General features: G+C 32.3%; 1 protein-coding gene across 2 annotated transcripts in view; it reads right to left on the minus strand.

Moving 5' to 3' along the window:
- Window positions 1–9,559: 9,559 nt before the first annotated feature.
- Window positions 9,560–21,272, minus strand: part of LOC145278314 (glyoxylate reductase/hydroxypyruvate reductase-like) — a 51,504-nt gene continuing 39,791 nt past the window's right edge. For both annotated transcript variants that reach the window (XM_080130605.1, XM_080130606.1), the window contains exons 3-4: window positions 13,489–13,667; window positions 9,560–10,349 (exon numbers count right to left, since the gene is read on the minus strand). In XM_080130605.1, coding sequence (XP_079986731.1) covers window positions 10,096–10,349; window positions 13,489–13,667 — 433 coding nt within the window. In that variant the 3' untranslated portion in view covers window positions 9,560–10,095. The remainder of the gene's footprint in view (window positions 10,350–13,488; window positions 13,668–21,272) is intronic.

The raw sequence follows: 21,272 nt of genomic DNA on the forward strand, positions 1-21,272 counted from the left end.
CTTGTGACTTTAGAAAATAACATGTGATATACCCATTAATGCTTATCTTTACATGTATGTATAAACCACGTTTCATAGTTGTTGTGAGAGTTGCGTGTCTTATCATGTATGTATAAGTGTATGTACTTGTTGTCATTGGTATGTAAATAATCATCTATGTTATATACAGGGTGACCCCCACCCCCAAAAAAAAGAAGCTAAATGGAGGCCATCTAGAACATATGCTGTAGAACGGAGAAAAAAAAGGCCAAAGACCCTAGTGTTTTTATGTGATGTTTTGAATATAATAAACTAGTTATGACCAAAGTTTAATTTCATTCGGACAAAATACTAAGAAACGGGGCCTAATTAGAGTTGGGGCCCGTTTTTTTGGGTCACCCTGTACTTATTTATACATGTGTTGTCACGTGCGTATAAATGTAGGTACTGTTCTTTTTTGATGGCATTAAATGATGACATGATACATACGGTGTATATACAGTGCATCAATGCATGTGTCGGTGTAAGGACATACAATAAGCAGTTCTTTTAAACAGGACATGAGACAGTTCTTTACAACTGCCAACCCCAATCCACATACCTTTATTCAGGTTTCCCTTGTCGCCGCTTCTTATTGTTAATTCCTTCTCATCTGAAACAAAGGATCTTTCCGCTATCTATACTTTTATTTCGGTTTCCAAAAACATGCGCATCGGGTCGGGTTGAGTCACGTCACCAGATCGTCTTTTCTTGAGATTATAATTTTGATAACCGTCTGAAATAGGTTTCCATAATCAACTATTCTGATTCTCTGGATTGATTACATGATTTGAACGCCCGTCGCGCGCTCCCTGACTCTGCCTAACCATAATTCCTCGATTTTTGTTTCTTTGTTTCTAAAGCTTTGCCCTGTTCTGAAACTAAACAATTGCGTTATCTTTTACGTTCGAAATGAAGCCAATGATTGTTATTTTCATCGCCTGTTATTGCTCGTAAAATCTTTGGCTGTGAAATATTTATCTATTTGTTTCAAAACTGTATATACCAAAATTTCTCAAGCTATGTTAATTAGCCTACTCGATTCTCTTTACCGTAGAGCCCCAATCTATTAATAAAGAAATCTATGGTAAACAGCTGTTGAGATAATGTAAAGTCATCTGCGTTTGTTTTCGAGATAGGTGAAGACCACTGGATATATTGGGAAACTTATTGTTACTCAAACTCGAGGAAACACCATATATTATTGCTAGTGGATGATTGCTGGTGATGGCCTGCATGAGTACTCTTAGGGAGTGAATAATAATAATAATAATAATAATAATAATAATAATAATAATAATAATAATAATAATTTCACCGTTTGAATTTACACCAAAGAAAGAAACAAGGATTTCTCAACAAGTGTATCGAAAGAATGTGTTTCCAATATAATCCCTGCTATATCATTAAAAAGTAGACATATCTAAAGAATGTGATTCTAATATAATCTCTGCTATACAGGGTGACCCCAAACAACAGGCCCCAACTCTAATTAGGCCCCGTTTCTTAGTGTTTTGTCCAAAGGAAATTTAACACAGTGTATTCTTTGTCCCAGCTCCCACTAGGATATTGGTGTACTCACGGTCGTTGATTCTGCCATGTCCTGTAAAATAAGGGTAATCGGTGAATAAATAATGTTTATATTCATTTAAGTAAAAATATATTTAAATGTGTGTATCGTCGTCGTCGTCGTCGTTATCATTGAGGATACTTAGCGTTTGTATTGGTTTTAGGTAGAAAGAGCTCGGAGTCGTGGTCGATAATCTTCTCTAGAGCATGTGTCTCAATAAAAACATTGTTTGATTACAGCCATAAACATAACTCTCATTGTAAGGAAATACTGGTTTGATATCTGTCAAGTTTTACGGGCAGGTGGAGCGTCCTTTAGCCTTGATTGGCAGTCATCTAGATATGGTGTCTTGATAAAAATACCGAGGAAGGAACTTCCACAAATACATCTCATTCTTATGATGAATACAAATACAGATGAATTGAATCTGAGCAGGACTGAACCTTTCGTGCAGGACTCCGAACCCTCCTAAGTTTAAATGGGCAGCACTTCTGTCACTGGAGTATCGAGTTTGCCTAAATCAAAGAGAGTCAATTATCCCACTGGTTGGAAATCGACAAAGAAATCTGTTGGTGTGAAAACAAAGTTAAACAAGGAAGAGCACAAGTTTGTGATGGAATGTCAACTGAGAGCAGAATTGGATCGTCATACAAGGGGAAGTAGAAAGGTGACATTGAGGTACTGAGAAAAAGGCGGTATGGGTGAAATGATGGAAAATAAGCTGATGAATCAGATAAGAACAATATTTAAAAAAGGATGGCTTATACCAGTTGAAATAGAATCGATCAAGAGGAGGATAGTAAACAGCCAATCGCACAGTGCATCAGCTGATGACATAGATTATGCTGAAATTTTGATCCAATCTGATTCTGTTAAAACACTTCCAGAAATGTCTCAAGTGTGCCAAGAGATAGAGGAAGAAATAGAAACGACACTTTGAAAATTAATGAAAATAAATTGTGGGAATGATAGATAATAATATAGTGCAAAAAGGGGGATAGCTTACTTAATAATGGTGAGATTTCTAGTGCGGAAATAGCAGATGATGAATTAAATTTGATGAATAGACTGAAAGAATTAATGAGAAGTAGTGAAAAAGGAAAGATTTTTAATTGCAAGAATGTTGATCAGACAAAGTTAAAGGATGCGACAAATAAAGTGAACAGGGTAATGAATAAGGTGGGGCTGTATTGGTTGGTAAAATGGTAGGGTCGAAAGAACCATGAAACATGAAACAAAAAAGAACCATATTGGAGAAGGAGAATCTAGGTCGAATTCAGACATGGTTCAAAGGACAGTGGAAAAATGCAAAAAAGGAGAAAAAAAAAGAAGTGGATAGACGATACAAACTGAAAGTCAAGGGGTTTAATACCACTATGGAAGAGATACAACAGCAGATTATTGCAAACGATTGCAAGATTAAAAGTTATAACAGAATTCAGCAGTTTAACGATAACAAGTTATTAAAAATGAACCAGTCAAGTTTTTTTTTTTAGAAATCTGGAAGGAGGTGAAACCAAAATAGTGACTCCTAACCCTCAAGAAGTTACAACATTTTGGTCAAGAGAGACTTCCCACAGGGTTGATGCTGACTGTGTTGTTAGAAAGACTGGAAGGATATCCATATTTCTGTTAAAAATTTGAAAGTTGTGCAAGAAAAATATATTAACATGTCTTAATAGTGTAGCAAGTAATATTTCTTGATGATTGTGTCAACTTCATGAGGGTTTCTAGAAGCTTTTAAAGTCCCGTCATTGCTTTTAGGTCTTGTTAATAGCGTTCGATCCTGACTTAACTGGAACCTGTCCTTACTTTTGTTTACAACGACATGGTCAAATGTGAATCTGTCAGAGAGTTAGACAGTTTAATAGTAGTTATGTCTATGTTCAGCAGTAAATCTCATTTATGAATTTTTTTTTTGTGTTTATGAAATTTGTAATAAAATCAAAATAGATTGAATGAATGCTTGTAGTTGTGACCCAACGAGGAACGGGTATCTCTAGTACTATTTTGGAGTTTTTATTTGCTTTTGGAGCCTTGAAAATTTTGCTCATCGAAAAATCGAAAAGAGTAAAGCAATATGGCTGCCGGGCAAAGTAATCAAGTTAGCCTTTTTTTTTATGAATATAAACTGCCATGCCGATGGATCAAGTGATTTATAGATGCAGGCTAACTTTTATTGGCTTTATTACATCGAATAGAGTAGAATATAAAAGTCTATCGCAATTGTAAATTCAATGGCATATGAATTTATACATTAGCCACGCCTGGGCAGCGATCAACTGACTTAATCCAAAGTGGGAAGAGAAAGTGGAAAGGAATCAAAGAGTTCCAATCACCTCCCAGAATTGTAATCAGAGTGGCATAAGAATTATGGGCATCTACTGTGGCCAATAAAATCATGGCAGGTCAGGGGAAGACCTTATGGCTTCCAATGAAAAGATGAGTATGTTTGTAACTGATTCGCAAAGGTTTCAGATGGGCATAAAAAACATAAAGCATTTATAATACATGGTGTTCCAGAAGTTTTGGAGAAATTTCAAGACTTTATTTATATCTACTGAACTATATATGTTACATGAAAGTGGCATGATTTTAAAGCTAAATTTATCCAGTTCAAATATTAATGACTATATATATATATATATATATATATATATATATATATATATATATATATATATATATATATATATATATATATATATATATATCGGCATACATTTTATATCCTTAATAGTTTTCGAGTTAATGTTCAAATGTGTTCACAAATTGTGGAACACTCTGGATATCAAAGCAGAAACGGTGCAGGTTGCACAGATGCAAAAAACGGTGCAGGTTGCACAGATGAAAAAAACCTGTGCATGTTGCACAGATGCAAAAACGGTGCAGGTTGCACAGATGCAAAAAACGGTGCAGGTTGCACAGATGCAAAAAAAAACAAACAAACAGAATCAGATCAAACTCATGTACGTTTCTGAAATTTTTCGTCTTTAGTGAAAGACTGCTTCAGAGTGAGATCTGATTTTGATTGATAATTACAAACATGCAAACAATAGAGTAATATACAGAAGAAGGAGACCAAATAAAAAGAAACAGTATGTATAAATATGAAGAAGTGCTAGGAGAGATATGGAAATACGTATATTATTATTTGTACTCAGTAGGATTTCTCAGACAGGGCATCATCAGAGATTACTCACAAACAACAACCTGTAGTGTTCCCTGGAGTCTAGGTGACAAGAAGTCATCTTAGATTTCTAGTACTCTCCACCTCTTTCGATAACTTTTGCAAATAAATTTGCATTATTGTAACAGCCGTTTGCCATTGGCTTCTAACTGGCAATTGTCCATTGGTTTTCACTTAAATATCGGTGGCAACAAGCCTCCTCTAGGTCCCAGTCCTCGTCACACTCATCCAGTGGAGGTCTGGTTAGTGCTTTCTTCCCTCAGTTTTCAATCCTCATTGATCCTTCTCGACTATTCGGTGTGATGACAGTCGATGCCAACACTACACTGCTTATATTTGGGGGAGGGGGGAGGGTAAATTATTATTATCATCAGTAGTAGTAGTAGTAATAGTAGTAGTAGTAGTAGTAGTAGTAGTAGTAATTACAAACATACAAACAAGTAGGGCAGTGCTTTTACACCTTTTTGCTGGAACAGAACTCCATGGTAACATTTCGTTGGCTCATGGAACCCCTATGCAATAATTTAGTTGTTTTATTAAAAAAAAAAAAAAAAAAAAAAACGGCATTAAAAATTAAAATGAAACGAAATACTCATGTTTAAAGTATTGTAAATGTTTGTTGTCACATAAAATTAAAACAAAATTGTACATATTTTAATAGATTACATTTATTCTCATCAAAAGATAAGAATAAATGTAATCTATTAAATAAGAATAAATAAGAATAATCTATTAAATAAGAATAAATGTAATCTATTAAAATATGTACAATCTCGCGTACAATGGGAAACTTGAGATGTGTGTTTCTTGCACAACTCTTTAAGAGTGAAGCGTTTTTAACTCGAAGTTTGTCTTCCAAAGACAGCAAATGTGCTCGTTTCTTGTGCTTAATAGTTGTCAGAGATTCTTTTGGCGTTGACTGTATGAAAAGAATATATAAACAAACCTAAGAATGGCAAGACATGTTAATTTGTCAAATGTAGCATGTTTAATTGTGTAAAATTTAGTATATTCAAACAATTATTTTTTTTAATGCATATAACAATGAAATAGATTTTCAAAATTGAATTTAACATTCTGTTTATTTGTTCCTTGTTCTAATTAGAAATTACGGAACCCCTGTACTGACGGAACCCTAAAGTTCTGTGGAACCCTGGTTGAAAAGCACTAGAGTAGAGTAATATACAGAAGAAGGAGACCAAATAAAAAGAAACAGTATGTATAAATATGAAGAAGTGCTAGGAGAGATATGGAATACGTATATTATTATTTGTACTCAGTCGGATTTCTCAGACAGGTCATCATCAGAGATTACTCACAAACAACAACCTAGAGTTGTAAACCATGTTTGGTTTCAGAACAGTTTCCGATGGTTAGGTGTTCTACACAAGTCCTGAAGGTGACTGATTCTCAGTAGACAGTTCTCGAGTTAGAAGCCACAGCGCAAAAGATTCTTCCCGTGTTGACATGAAGAAAACACATGCAAAATTGCTACAGAAAAGGTTTAATGGAGCAATTCTGGTTTCTGATTGGTTGGTAGCAGAACGTGAATTAATTTGATTCGTCAGTTTCTAGCAGCATCGTTTGTAAATAGAATCTCCCGACTGTGCAGGATCATACCTCATTTAAGTTAAAAAATATTGCAACAGATGATTTCCCATGAAGTCTGGGTGACAAGAAGTTTTCTCAGATTTCCACTACTCTCCACTTCTTCCGATAACTTTTGTAAATAAATTTACATTATTGCAACAACTGTTTGCCATTGACTTCTAACAGGTAATTGTCCATTGCTCTTCATTGGAATTTGAGTGGCAATAAGCCTCCTCAAAGTCCCAGTCCTCTTCACATCCATCCAGTGGAGGTCTGGTTAGTGCTTTCTCTCCTCAGTTTTCAATCCTCACTGATCCGTCTGACTATTTGGTGTCGTGACAGTCAATGCCAACACTACATTGCTTATTTGGGGGGGGGGGGTAAACTATTATTATTATTATTAGTAGTAGTAGTAGTAGTAGTAGTAGTAGTAGTAGTAGTAGTAGCATAATATTAAGTTAAACGTCTTTATGTTTGTTTTCCTATAGCTTTTATCCTATCTACTGTAATGACAGAAATTATATGTTAAGCAGTTCTTTAGTTATTGAATGGAATTATATTAATTCTTCTAATCATATATAATTTGTAATTGACTAAACAAGTCACTCCCTTATTTATCTATGCATTACTTTCACTCTCTCTCTCACTGTATCTTGATCGAACCACTCTCTAATAATTTTTCATATCTTTGCATACATTTTTAGAGAAAGAGTGAATTTCTCTTTTCAGCGAATTTACATAGTGTGTTTACACTTTACTTCTATACTAATCAGAATCAGAAGTAAAGTAAAGGTCGGAGGTTACATCGACAAAAACGAAAAAGAGAATGATTACGAGAGAAACATGGATAACGTTCGCGATCACGTGCGAATTGTGAATGACACCCGAGAAGACAATCATGGTAACAAGAAGATAAGGCAATAAATGTTGTGCAAAAGAAAAAGCGCGCTGAAGTTCTTTCGTAATCTTGGTCTTCTTTGCGACTGAAACTGTACGCAACGGGTGTTGGTTCCTGGACAACTTTACACGTCACACCTGTTTAACATTCGTTCAGGACGGCGTAAATTCTCTGAATGCAAGTATGCTTGGTAATTTATAGGTTTTGAGGGCGATTTATATTTCTTGACGATTTTTAGCAAAATTATACATTTTATAAAAGTATACATTTTATAAAATTATACATTTTATAAAATTATACATTTCATAAAATTATATATTTCATAAAATTATACATTTTATAAAATTATACATTTTATACAATAATACATTTCATAATTATACATTTTATAAAATTATACATTTCATAAAATTATACATTTTATAAATTATAGCTTTTATAAAATGATACATTTTATAAAAGTATACATTTTATAAAATTATACATTTCATAAAATCATATAATTCATAATATTATACATTTTATAAAATTATACATTTTATAAAATTATACATTTTATAAAATCATACAGTTCATAAAATTATACATTTCATAAATTATACATTTTATAAAATTATACATTTCATAAAATTATACATTTTATAAAATTATACATTTATAAAATTATACATTTAATAAAATTATGCATTTCATAAAATTATACATTTTATAAAAGTATACCTTTCATAAAACTATACATTTTATAAAATTATACATTTTATTAAAAAAAATGTTTATAAAATCATATAGTTCATAAATTATACATTTCATAAATTATACATTTTATAAAAAAGAAAAAACACAGTAATAACGAACTTTATGGTAAAGCAAGAGTTGCCTAATCACTAATCAAGACAATGTATTTATGTATTAATTTGGAAATCCTAATGATTCATCTTTTAAAAATTACATCGTTTCTCTTAAAATTATGGTGGCGTTGGTATGAAGAGAAATTAGTTCATATATGTTACAATAGCTCTCTAGAGTAGGTTAAATTATTTCATATATGTATTTACATTACTCGTCCGAGGGCAGGTAAAAATATTTTAAATATGTGTTGTACATTACCCGTCCTAGGGGAGGTAAAATTATTTCATATATGTATTTATATTACTCGTCCGAGGGCAGGTAAAATTATTTTCAATATGTGTTGTACATTACCTGTCCTAGGGAAGGGAAAGTTATTTCATATACGTGCTGTAAATTACCCCTCTTAGAGAAAGTACAATCATTTCATGTGTGTGTTGTCTAATACCCATCCTAGGGTAGGTAAAATATTCTTTTGCTCGAGTTAGCAAATGATAGTCATCAAAGATTCCTCTATCCTAAGAATAATGGGTATGTTCAAATGCAACTTCATTTTTCTTATTGTTTTATACGGTCCCGAGCAACGCCAGGTAACCCAAATAATCCAAATTAGCAATCCTCATTAAAAAGTTTGGAAACCTTTCCAGTTGATTTCATTATGTAAAGTGAAAATTAATTGTTCATAATTTCAATCTATTACACATAATTAGGTTTCATAAAATAAAAGAGTTTACAATTTCGCATCGGTTTTAACATTTTTCCTCTTCTGAAAACTGTTACAAAATCTGTTCCTAATTAATAATTTACTAAACAAATTTGGGTTTATTGTTGTCTATACTGTGGGGTGGATTTGAACTATTTCAAACTAGTGTTGGGACGAACATCTGCCAGAAGGCTGGATAAAGAGAGTCAGGCTCTCATTAAACCTGTTAGGGCAGATTTTCCTAATGGTGCAATTGTGATTAAATGATTTAATTTGTGACAAACCTGTTCTTTCAGCAGCCTGTAAGATCCCACGAAGACAGAAAGAGTGAAGAGAAAATAAAGAAAAGAAAAAGAAAAAGAAATGACTGCCTTTTTTATATGCTTGCGTAATATGCAAATCAGGTGCTTCCGGTTGGATATAAACAAAGAGCCTGATTTTTTTAGGAGTGTTGGATTTTGGACTTGATTATTAAAATTGGCAAGTTGTGTAAGGTGTATGTCGTGTTTTGCAGTTGGGAGTTTCTTGATAGCAGAATGTAGAGTGTTAGAAGCGTGGCATCGTTGCCTCTTGATTTGTTTACAACAGAAATAAACTAGCAGTTGATGAGACAAGAAATTAAGCTTAAAATAATGAATTAAAGTTGTTTCTCTCTTTTTCATTCCAACTATTCCATAAAACTGATTAAAATCGAATAAAAATTATAGATTGTTAAATTAATGAATCAAAAGTAATAGTACTGGAAAGGTTTCAGTCATCATTTATTTAGAGTTCAGCATCATAGGTAACAATATTTTCAGCCTGTTTAAAAAATTCTAATGTTTATTTGATAAAAAAAAATTTCTGATGAGAAGTTTTAATAAAATAAACATGTTTAAAAATTTTAATATTTATTTTATAAGAAAAGATTTTCTTTTAATAAAATGAAAACGTTTTTTATTAACTACAAGCACTATCTACTCGAAATAGCTCAATATTATGAATATTTGCATTTTTTAATGTAAATAAATGAAACTATAAATACATCCAGCTATTCATAATTTTCCATTTGTAGCAAATAGTGAATATCACATAGTGTATGCTGTGAATTATCTGGCCGGATAAAATATGAAATCAATGAAATCGATTTGGATTTCATTTTTATCCAAATACTACAAACTAAACATTTTCGTAAATTTACATAAATAACTGACTAATTTGAATCGAATATCGATTTGCCAGAATTCCGAATTATATAGAAAAATATTTGAATAATATAAAAGGAAAATCAAATTCCAAGCTCATTCAAGCCGAACCTCATTCGGCATTGGCTTTCCTTGAAGTCCACATTCCATATTTTCCATTGCCTGCTCAATGACTGCTCTCCTCGTCTCAAATGTGTTTGTGCCACAGTGTGGTGTGATGATTATGTTTGGGAGAGAAAGCAATGGGTGGTCCCTCGGAAGTGGCTCTGGCTCAGTGACATCCAGGCCAGCTGCTCGGATCTCTTTATTCTTCAGAACCTCATACAGGGCTTCCTGGTCAACAATTCTGCCTGTTTACAGAGAAAATTAGAGAAGAAAAATATTGGGGAAGAAGAAATGGTGACAAAAATTTAAAAAAAAAAAACACAGAAGATAAAAATATTTGCATTATACATATATTAGCTGTATTAATCGGCGTTTCCCAGGATTCAGTAATGTCATTTTATCCAGCATCACCATCCCGTTTCTGATGCTGCAACAGTTGCTGATGGATGTCTGCTGCAATTGTATAGTGTTGAGCTGAATCAGATAATTGACAATTTCTACATTATCCAGTGAAATATGTTCCTTCAAAGTTTGTTTCTTATTTTCATAGCATCACGTGACAAGAAAGTGATAGAAGTCAATAATTCCCTCATCTCTCCTCACCATCAACAGGGAAAGTGACTGTGGCTAAGTGTTTAACAGACTGTACCAAGTTCAAATCCAGTTTGTTCCACTGAAACACTTTCACGGTTCTTTCATGGTTCTTTGATATCTTTCTAGAAAGAATTCTAAATAGAAAGATATCAGGGAAACGGATGCCAACAACAATCGCCTGATTTATTCAAAATGAATAAATGAATGATGTTCAGCAGAAACAATAACTCTCTCTGGGTAATAGTTTGTTGAGTTGTTACGTGAACAGGTTTTAAGTCTTTTCAATGGCAACACGTGTCTCACGTGTCGATGTCATAAAAATAAGGAGGCGCTTTTTATCAATTAATTTTAATTTCTTTTTATTTTATTTTATTTTATTTTCACTTCAAAAATAGTAACTTAGTATATTTAAAAAAACTGTTAAATTTTATTTTCACTTCAAAAATAGTAACTTAGTATATTTAAAAAAAAACTGTTAAATTTTATTTTCACTTCAAAAATAGTAACTTAGTATATTTAAAAAAACTGTTAAATTTTATTTTCACTTCAAAAATAGTAACTTAGTATATTTAAAAAAAAACTGTTAAATTTTATTTTCACTTCAAAAATAGTAACTTAGTATATTTAAAAAAACTGTTAAATTTTATTTTCACTTCAAAAATAGTAACTTAGTATATTTAAAAAAAAACTGTTAAATTTTATTTGCACTTCAAAAATAGTAACTTAGTATATTTAAAAAAACTGTTAAATTTTATTTTCACTTCAAAAATAGTAACTTAGTATATTTAAAAAAACTGTTAAATTTTATTTGCACTTCAAAAATAGTAACTTAGTATATTTAAAAAAACTGTTAAATTTTATTTTCACTTCAAAAATAGTAACTTAGTATATTTAAAAAAACTGTTAAATTTTATTTTCACTTCAAAAATAGTAACTTAGTATATTTAAAAAAACTGTTAAATTTTATTTTCACTTCAAAAATAGTAACTTAGTATATTTAAAAAAACTGTTAAATTTTATTTTCACTTCAAAAATAGTAACTTAGTATATTTAAAAAAAAACTGTTAAATTTTATTTTCACTTCAAAAATAGTAACTTAGTATATTTAAAAAAACTGTTAAATTTTATTTTCACTTCAAAAATAGTAACTTAGTATATTTAAAAAAACTGTTAAATTTTATTTTCACTTCAAAAATAGTAACTTAGTATATTTAAAAAAAAACTGTTAAATTTTATTTTCACTTCAAAAATAGTAACTTAGTATATTTAAAAAACTGTTAAATTTTATTTTCACTTCAAAAATAGTAACTTAGTATATTTAAAAAAAAAATGTAAAATTTTATTTTCACTTCAAAAATAGTAACTTAGTATATTTAAAAAAAACTGTTAAATTTTATTTTCACTTCAAAAATAGTAACTTAGTATATTTAAAAAAACTGTTAAATTTTATTTTCACTTCAAAAATAGTAACTTAGTATATTTAAAAAAACTGTTAAATTTTATTTTCACTTCAAAAATAGTAACTTAGTATATTTAAAAAAAAACTGTTAAATTTTATTTTCACTTCAAAAATAGTATTTGTTTTTGTCAAAGCATGCATTAATAAGTGTTTGAATGCTAGTCAGAATTGAGAACAACCTGAATTTTTCTCTGGTCGAAGAGGGATCTGATTATGTTAAGTATTCGTCTCAAAATACAATATGATTTAATTTTCATGAGAAGTCCTTCATGCAAGATCTTGTCAAAAGCTTTGGATATAATAAGAGCTATAGCCTTGCTTCCCCTGCATTATCCAGTGCTTAGTATATGAGTTCAAGGATGACTGTTAAAATATCTGCAGTAGAACTAGCTGGCTTAAATATATACTGCTGGTCAGAAAGAAGCTTAGCTTTTACAAGATGGTGGACTAGTGTTTGATTGATTAATGACTGAAAGATTTTAGCAAAGATGAAGAAGACTGATAAAACCATAATTGAGCAGGTCATCTCTTTCGCCAGGATTCTTGAATACTGGTACCACATAGGTATTTTTCAGCTGGGTATCGCCATTTTAACCTTTCTTTCGTTTTTTTTTTTTTTCGTTTTTTTCGCTATATGACCGACCCTTCGAGGCTCGCTCATATGCTAGCCATGTAACATGATTTTCCCTACAGATATCATGGACTCGAGAAGGGGTGATTTTCACATCTCCGAGTGCAGAGAATTTTGGAGGCGTGGTTTGTAGGGTTTAGGGTGAAATCAGAAATGAATCGCCGGGCAAGCAAGTAAGCTTTCTCGGTTGCTTTGCAAGCGATTTTATGATTATTGAATAGTGGGGAAATTGTTGATTATATATTATTTATCACACTATCATAAATCTTAAAGAAATCGTAAGTTCCGAATTTCTATGACGCTATGCATATCCTGATTACTTCGACATCTAAGACCATCTTGTAATCTGTTGGAAAATCCTATGGTAATGTATTCCATAAACTGGAAGACCTTGTGGAGAAACTCTGTTTATAGAAATTCTGCTTGGTTGCTAAGCACTTGTAAGAAGAAATGTGGTAGTCATACTCCATTAAAGAATATACCTGACTCATATTGGTAGATATAGACATAGGGAGGCAGCTACTTTCTGGAGTGGTAGAATGATTCAACCAATTTTTACAGTAATTATATCCAACGTTAATCATTGTAAGATGTTAACTTCAAAAGATTTTCATGGGTGCAGATCATATATTCTTGCAATTAAATGTGCACAATTTTATTTAGAAAAAAATCACATTAGAAAATGTAGATGTTTTCTTACCCCGAGCCACATTCACAAGTGTTGCTGTTTTCTTCATCATTTTGAATTGTTCCCGCCCAATCAGACCCTGTGTCTGTGATGTGAGTGGGCATGAGATAACCACGTAGTCACATACAGGTAACATGTCCATCAGATTTGGAAAAAAAATTGCTCCAACCGCCTTTTCATCGGCTTCACTCCTGTAATCAGAATTAATAAAATGATTGCATTACTTGTTTTAGCTTTCGTTAAGAGTCGCACTTCGTTGTTTACAAAGCCATTCGGCGGAAGTGACGTCAACAAATTTTAGGATATAGATGACAATATTGTATATAATGTAGATTTTTGTTTACAGCAAATATAAAATAATATAATAGATATAATAATAGTAAAGTTTTATTCAATCAGTCTTTATTTGAACTTTTATAACAAAATTATAACCTTTCTAATAAAAATATGTTAATGCACTGTTTTTTTTTAATCAAACAAGTGTTGGTAATTTCTTTTTCACATCAAACATAAAAATAGAACTGCTATGAAATGATATTTATGAACTGATATATGAACTGTTATTTTCCAATAATACGTTTATGAACTGATTTTTTTCCATAAAACAAAAAAAACAGTCCATAAATATATTTAAAAACAAACAGTTCATAAATATATTTGAAACAAAATCTCGTCCGAAAAAAAACCTTTGTTTCAATTTAGAAATTATATGAAATTCTTTAGTTCGACAATTATATATATATATATATATATATATATATATATATAATAAAGCTGAATGTGTGTGTGTGTGTGTGTGTGTGTGCGTGTGTGTGTGTGGTCACGAATAGGCTTCTATATGGTTGACTATTTTAAAAAACTGATTACATATAATGATAGAAGATGTATCAAGACACAGGAATGGGTATTTTTGATCCTGCAGAACGGTGCTTCATTAAAATTGTGGGGTCTGCGTTCACGCCTGGTCCACAAAGTATGGAAATAAAAAATTTAAAAATTAAAAAAAAAAACGTTTACAAGTGTTTTTGATATAGATCTACATAATAATACTTTGATAAGTATGTTTTAACTTAAATAGGGATGGTATAATAAAATTGTGGGGCCTGCCTTCGCGCCTGGCCTCCATAGAATGGAAATAGGCACAAACTTTAATAAAGACTTTTCATATCTATCTGCGTAAGTATACTTTGATAATTATGTTTCAGCTTGAAGAAATATGGTATAATAAAGGTATGGGGCGTTCGGTAGCACCTGACCTCCATAGAATGGAAATATGTCACAAAGTTTAACAAGGTTTTTTAATATAGATCCACAGATATTGTGATAAGTGTTTCAGTATGAACAGGTATGGTATAATAAATTATGGGGTTTATCTATTTTATTTTTACTTTCATCATATTTTGCTTTGGTTTTGATGCCTCCAAATTCGAAGCTATCTCTTTACAACCCTTCCTTTTCATAACCTATCATACTTTAATAAATCAGAGTCCATTTTCTGTAGGCTGTTTTTGAACCCAGTCAACGGCAGGTACTTTTGCTAGTATATATATATATATATATATATATATATATATATATATATATATATATATATATATATGTAATTCCAATTTAAAGAAAATGCAATGAAGTAAACGAGGTTAGAGCAAGATGTATTATTTAGGTAAACAAGTTACATGGTTACGGAAATAACAAAGCTACTGTTTCGGTCAACTGATAACCTTCATTTGATAATCTAATCTTGTGACGTCATAGTCTATGTGTAATCGGAATTTGAGGTATCCCGATGAAGATCATCAGTTGTGAGACAGTAGATTTGTTACTGTCGTAATAATTGTCGTTATATATACAGTACCGGGAAAAAGAAAGTCCGCACTTGTAATTTTTTCAAAAACTACAAATTTAAGCTAAATTTAATGTAACTGTTTAAACAACCTATACCTCATTTGATTCGTCTTTTATCCCTCTATAATTTTACCTGTTCATATTTGAATTTTAATTGAAATATTTTAGTGTTCACGTCAATTTAAAAAATAACTTCAAATTGAGGATGCAAAAAGAAAGTCTGCAGCAACAAATTCGCTTAAAACCAGCTTAAATTATTGCCCCTAAATCAGTTTAAAATATCCACTAACCGACAATGAAGCATCTCGTAATTGTTGTTGTTCCAGGTTATACAACGTAATATTTAGTTCATATGCCACGACTTTCTCTTAGCGATCGTTGGGAGCTCTTTAATCTCCATCTTTCCGGTTTATCCAATCGAGAAATGTGATGAGAAAATGGTACGAAAGGCTGTGCAAAAGCACCAAAACACCAGCAATGTTCGTGATGTCCCTAAATCTGGTTGTACTATAGTTACTTCTAACAGGGAAGACAACGCTATCAAGATCCGCAACCTAAGAACCAGATTTAAAACGGCTCCCCAAATCCAACAACAGTGCAATCTTGTTAAAAAGTGCTCTCTTTCTACTGTCAAGAACAGATTAAAGGAATTTACTTTACGAGAATATGTTGCAAGACGCAAGCCAATGATTTCTGTAAAGAACAGAAAGCGCCGTCTGAACTTCGTCAGATGCAATGAAGATCATGACTCTTCATATTGATCAAGTGCTTTTTAGCGATGAAAGCAAGTCCAATAGCCTAGGCAGTGATGGTAGGCAGTACGTCCGTCGGAGGAAAGACGAAGAATTTATATCCTAGGTGCTCAGTTTCAATGCTGCAAGGTGGTGGAGGTTCAGTTTTGGTGTGGGGCATTATTAATACCAATGGTCCAGGGCCTATAGTCCGCTTGCAAGGTCGAATTAATACGACCAAGTACATTAATATGTTGACTGAGCATTTTCTACCCTACTTTAGTCGGAATTTGGATGATAATCCCATCGGTTATTACAAACAGAAAATCACATGACATATTCATCAGGGGTTAAACTGTGCAAGCGCCATTTGAATACCAAAACCAAACCAAAACATTTATCGTATAATAATTTATCAAAATATAATTGGACAAACATTTATCGTAAAATTTGCTTAAAAAAACTTATAATTTTAATACAACAATTTCGTCATGAAAGCAACATTGAATTTTTTATAAATTAGTTTTTTTTTATATATTGTTAACTATGAAAGGTCAACAACAAAATGGAAATGATTGTTTTTTTTTCTTTCTTTTTATAACGGGGAAGTGGCTTTTTTTAGGGGGTACCTGCAATCGTTCTCCAGTTAATATTTTCTGTTATTTATTTCATGCTTCGGCCGTAACTTTTTTTTTTTTCATGTGTACAAACATTTTTTTTTTTTTCCTTTGGGGAAATTCAGTTTTGTCCTTAATCTTTAAATTCCTATTTCAGTCACCTAAATTACTTAGTGTGACAGGAGTTTAGGAATTTATTGCCAAACCTAAATATTATTCATAATTAAATATTATGAATTTTAATAAAACAATTTGGTAATGAAAGCAATAGTTTTTCATTTTTTGTCGAAAAAATAAATAATTGGAAACGTTATTTTGAAGTAAGGCAACTTTGAAAGGTCAACAACAAATTAATTTAAATGATTGTTTTTTTTTCTTTTGTTTAACGGGGAACTGGATTGTTTATTTATTTTATTTTTCAAAGGCAATCATTCTACAGTTTACATTTTTGGTTATTTATTTCATGCTTCGGCGATAGTCTAACCAGGATTTGCACAGAAGGTGCGTTAAATAAAATGGCGTCTCCAATTTCAGCAATAAAGTGTAGGAGCACCGTTATTCTTTGGATTATATTCGTTAGGGGCACAATATAAAATAAATAAAAAATTTAAAACGGAGCGAAATTTAAGTTTCCCTTCCATTTTTACAACAACCGAACAATTAAGGGGAATTAATTTACTAGGATTTTTATTAGAAGCTGAGCACATTAGGAGGTATATTTGGTAAAAAAAAAGGAAAAAATGTTATCAATACGTTAGTAGAGCTGTTTTCATAATTTCAATTTGGCTTAAATTGTCTGACGGGATCGGCAGATAACATTATTGTCCTGTCGATAGAAAAAACTTGTGATTATTTAAGCAAAATCTGCGAGGCTGAAATAATAATAATAATAATAATACATTATATATAGAGAGAGAGAGAGATTTTGTTATTGTTGTTATTTTTCAAGCGATACATACGGTTAGTATTGACTCCGCCTCGGAGCTCGTTTTTTTATTTACTTAGAAAGCCGCCCTTTTTAATTTGGATGTATATAACATTTTTATTTATTTATTATTTTTAAAACAGTAATCTACGTACACGCGTTTTAAGGTCATTACCTCTCATCAGCGTAGTTTAACTGTGTCTAGGGATCGAACCTCAGACCATGTTTACCACAGTCCTGTGCCTTAACCGTTAGGCCATAATCCCTGTTTATTTTTATCGCTTATAAATTTAGATTTTGTTATTGTTGTTATTTTTCAAGCGACACACACACACACACAAACACACACACACACACACACACACACACACACACACACACACACACACACATATATATATATATATATATATATATATATATATATATATATATATATATATGTTGCGATATTTTTTATTTATAATGGGGTATGATCCCACACAGTCGGGCGATTCTATTTATAAACGATGCTGCTAGGAATTGAAGAATCGAATTAATTTCTCTTCTGCTACCAACCAATCAGAAACCAGAATTGCTCCATAAATATTAAACCTTTTCTGTAGCAATTTCGCATATTTTTTCCGTCTCGACACGGTAAGAATATTTTGCTCTGTGGAACTGTCTACTGCAAGCCAGTCACCTCTCAGGACTTGTGTGGAACAACGAACCAACGGAAACTGTTCTGAAACTAAACATGGCTTACACTTCTAGAATATATATATATATATATATATATATATATATATATATATATATATATATATATATATATATATATATATTAATCCAGGCTTGAGATATTCAAAAGTAGGAACTAATGAACTCAACGAGGTTGTTAGATAGTACTCGGTGATAAGAGCAAAAACATTTTTTATTAGAACGTAAACAGTTATAATTGGTCACTACAAACAGTCATCTGTTTCAGTCAATGAGACTCCCTCAGGCGACTTTGAACAATTTGATGCTAAAGAAAAAATAAAAAAATTCTTTTTCCTTTTTTCTTTAGCGTCAGATCGCCTGGTGAAGTCTCATTGACTGAAACAGATGGCTGTTTGTAGCGACCAAATGTAACTTTTTATCTTCTAATAAAAATATATATATGCGTGTGTGCGCGCGTGTGTGTGTGTGTGTTATTTAAAACTCAGATTCATTGAAGAAAAATAAAATAAGTTAATCTAAATAAAAATGTGAAGCTTTTGTGCACGTGATCTGTTGAACACTTAAGACGGCCGTCTATATTGTCGCACAACTTGAAGTTGACCTTTTGGATGGGACGCTTGGATTTGAGTTGAAATTGATTCGCGTCTGGGTTTTTCATCTGAGTGTTCGTGTGTCTGACTGACCAGTTATCTTCCATACGTATTATTCTATTAGGATGAAACGTACACGTATGTGGATACTAATATAGAAAGTTATTGTTTTTTATTATGTATGTAAGAGGTGTATGCGCATGAAATTTCTGTGGCAGAAGATGCGCAATCTCCAACCACACATCTCCTGAGTCGACATTATTAAATACTAGTGGCCAGTGAAGTGTATGTACAGAACGACTGGAAACAAATACCGAGATAAGATAAGAATTCAGGTGATAAGTCATCTCCCTCTCAGTACAGACCAATAAGTCTCCTGTGTGTTATGAGTAAGTTGCTGGAATCCATATTAAATAGAGAAATAGTCAACCACCTCAGCAGGAATAACCTTCTTAGTGACACACAATATGGTTTCCGCTCTGCAAGATCTACCGCAGATGTGCTGACGGTTATATCCCACAGGATTAGTGAATCTCTTGACAAAGGCTTCCTTTCTAGGGCAATTGCTCTTGACATATCAAAGGCCTTCGACAAGGTATGGCATAAGGGTCTACTTCACAAGATTTCCAGCTACGATATAACTGGAAATGTTTTCTCAATCATTAAATCATTTCTCTCTGATAGGCTTATAAGAGTAGTGGTAGATGGACAAAAATCGGAGGCCTGCAATATAAATGCTGGAGTCCCTCAGGGGTCAATCCTGGGCCCAACTCTTTTCCTGATCTACATCAATGACCTCCCTAAACACATACTTAAATCACTCGTTGACATCTATGCTGATGACACGACCATCTACGGCAACACATCAAAGGCTGTAAATGACAAAGTTCTCTCTGATTCTCTCTCCTCTGATCTCGAGCGGGTGGTTCAGTGGGGGAAGATGTGGCTAGTTACCTTTAATGCATCCAAAACCAAACTCCTATCCTTACATCATCAACGCTCTGATCCCTAGCTGGCATCAATTGTGATGGATGGCTCTCGTCTGGGTGAGGCCCCGTGTTTTGACAAGCTTCTGGGTTTGACCTTTACTCCTGATCTGAAATGGAACACATACATCAAGTCTGTTGCCAAGGTCGCTGGAAAGATGGTGGGATCCTTCTACCGCTCCAGAAGATATCTCACTACTGATGCAATTCTCTATCTATATAAAAGCCAAGTACGTCCAAGGATGGAATACTGTTGCCATATCTGGGCAGGAGCTGCCAAAAACAGCCTATCATGTTTTGACAGAGTACAAAATAGACTTCGTGGTTTAGTGGGGGATGCCCTTTTCTCTTCCCTGCAACCCCTCTCCCACAGAAGAGACGTTGCGAGCCTATCCTTGTTTTATCGTTATTTTCATGGCAGGTGCTCGTCTGAGCTCCAATCCCTGGTCCCCCCTCGCCAATCTTTCACGAAAAACACCCGTCTAGCTGAATCCACTGTGAAAAATTTTCCCCACTCTATATCTGTGCCTAAATCAAAACGCGGATTCCATGAACAAAGCTTCTTTCTTAGAACTGCACGCCTGTGGAACTCTATTCCGTCTGCCTGCTTCCCTCCGGACTACAACTTGGATGTCTTCAAGTCTAATGTTAACAAATTCCTAATGAACCGCCCCCTTAATTAAACACTTCATCAAATCTCCACACTAACGTAATGTACTTGCAATAACCCTTATCCCTGAGTGGCTTCCGGGCCTTGATAAGTGGTGATCACTGTGTAAAAAAATAATATATATATATATACATATATATATATATATATATATATATATATATATATATATATATACAAGTTACTATACAGACACCCTACAGCTACACAAAAATAAATATTAACTATGTACAATAAAACAATAAGACTGTATCGTAACTTTACGGACACCCTGTATATATATATATATATATATATATATATATATATATATATATATATATATATATATATATATTATATATATATATATATATATAAATGCCCGTATATATGCGGATCAGACAATGTTGAAGTAAATACTAAAAATATTTACATAAATTTTATGTAGAGACATAAAATAATAATAAAAACAACAACAACAATAATAATAATAATAATAATAATAATAATAATAAGAAGAAGAAGAAGAAGAAGAAGAATTTCCGTTCACTTTAAGCAAGATACCCTGCTTCTGTCAATTAGGGGTCAATAGGGGCATCTCACGTAGGAAGTAATGCAGAGAGATGCTTGTTCTCATTACATTTAATTGCAGTATATTTGTACAGTCGAGGAAACAGGGAACACTAATAAAATATAAAAGGTAACCGAGGAAAAAGGTCTTTTATACAGCACCTCTATTCTATAAACC

The sequence above is a fragment of the Euprymna scolopes genome, chromosome 6 (genome assembly GCF_053919585.1).
Source record: "Euprymna scolopes isolate OS-2025 chromosome 6, ASM5391958v1, whole genome shotgun sequence".
Lineage (NCBI taxonomy): Eukaryota > Metazoa > Mollusca > Cephalopoda > Sepiida > Sepiolidae > Euprymna > Euprymna scolopes.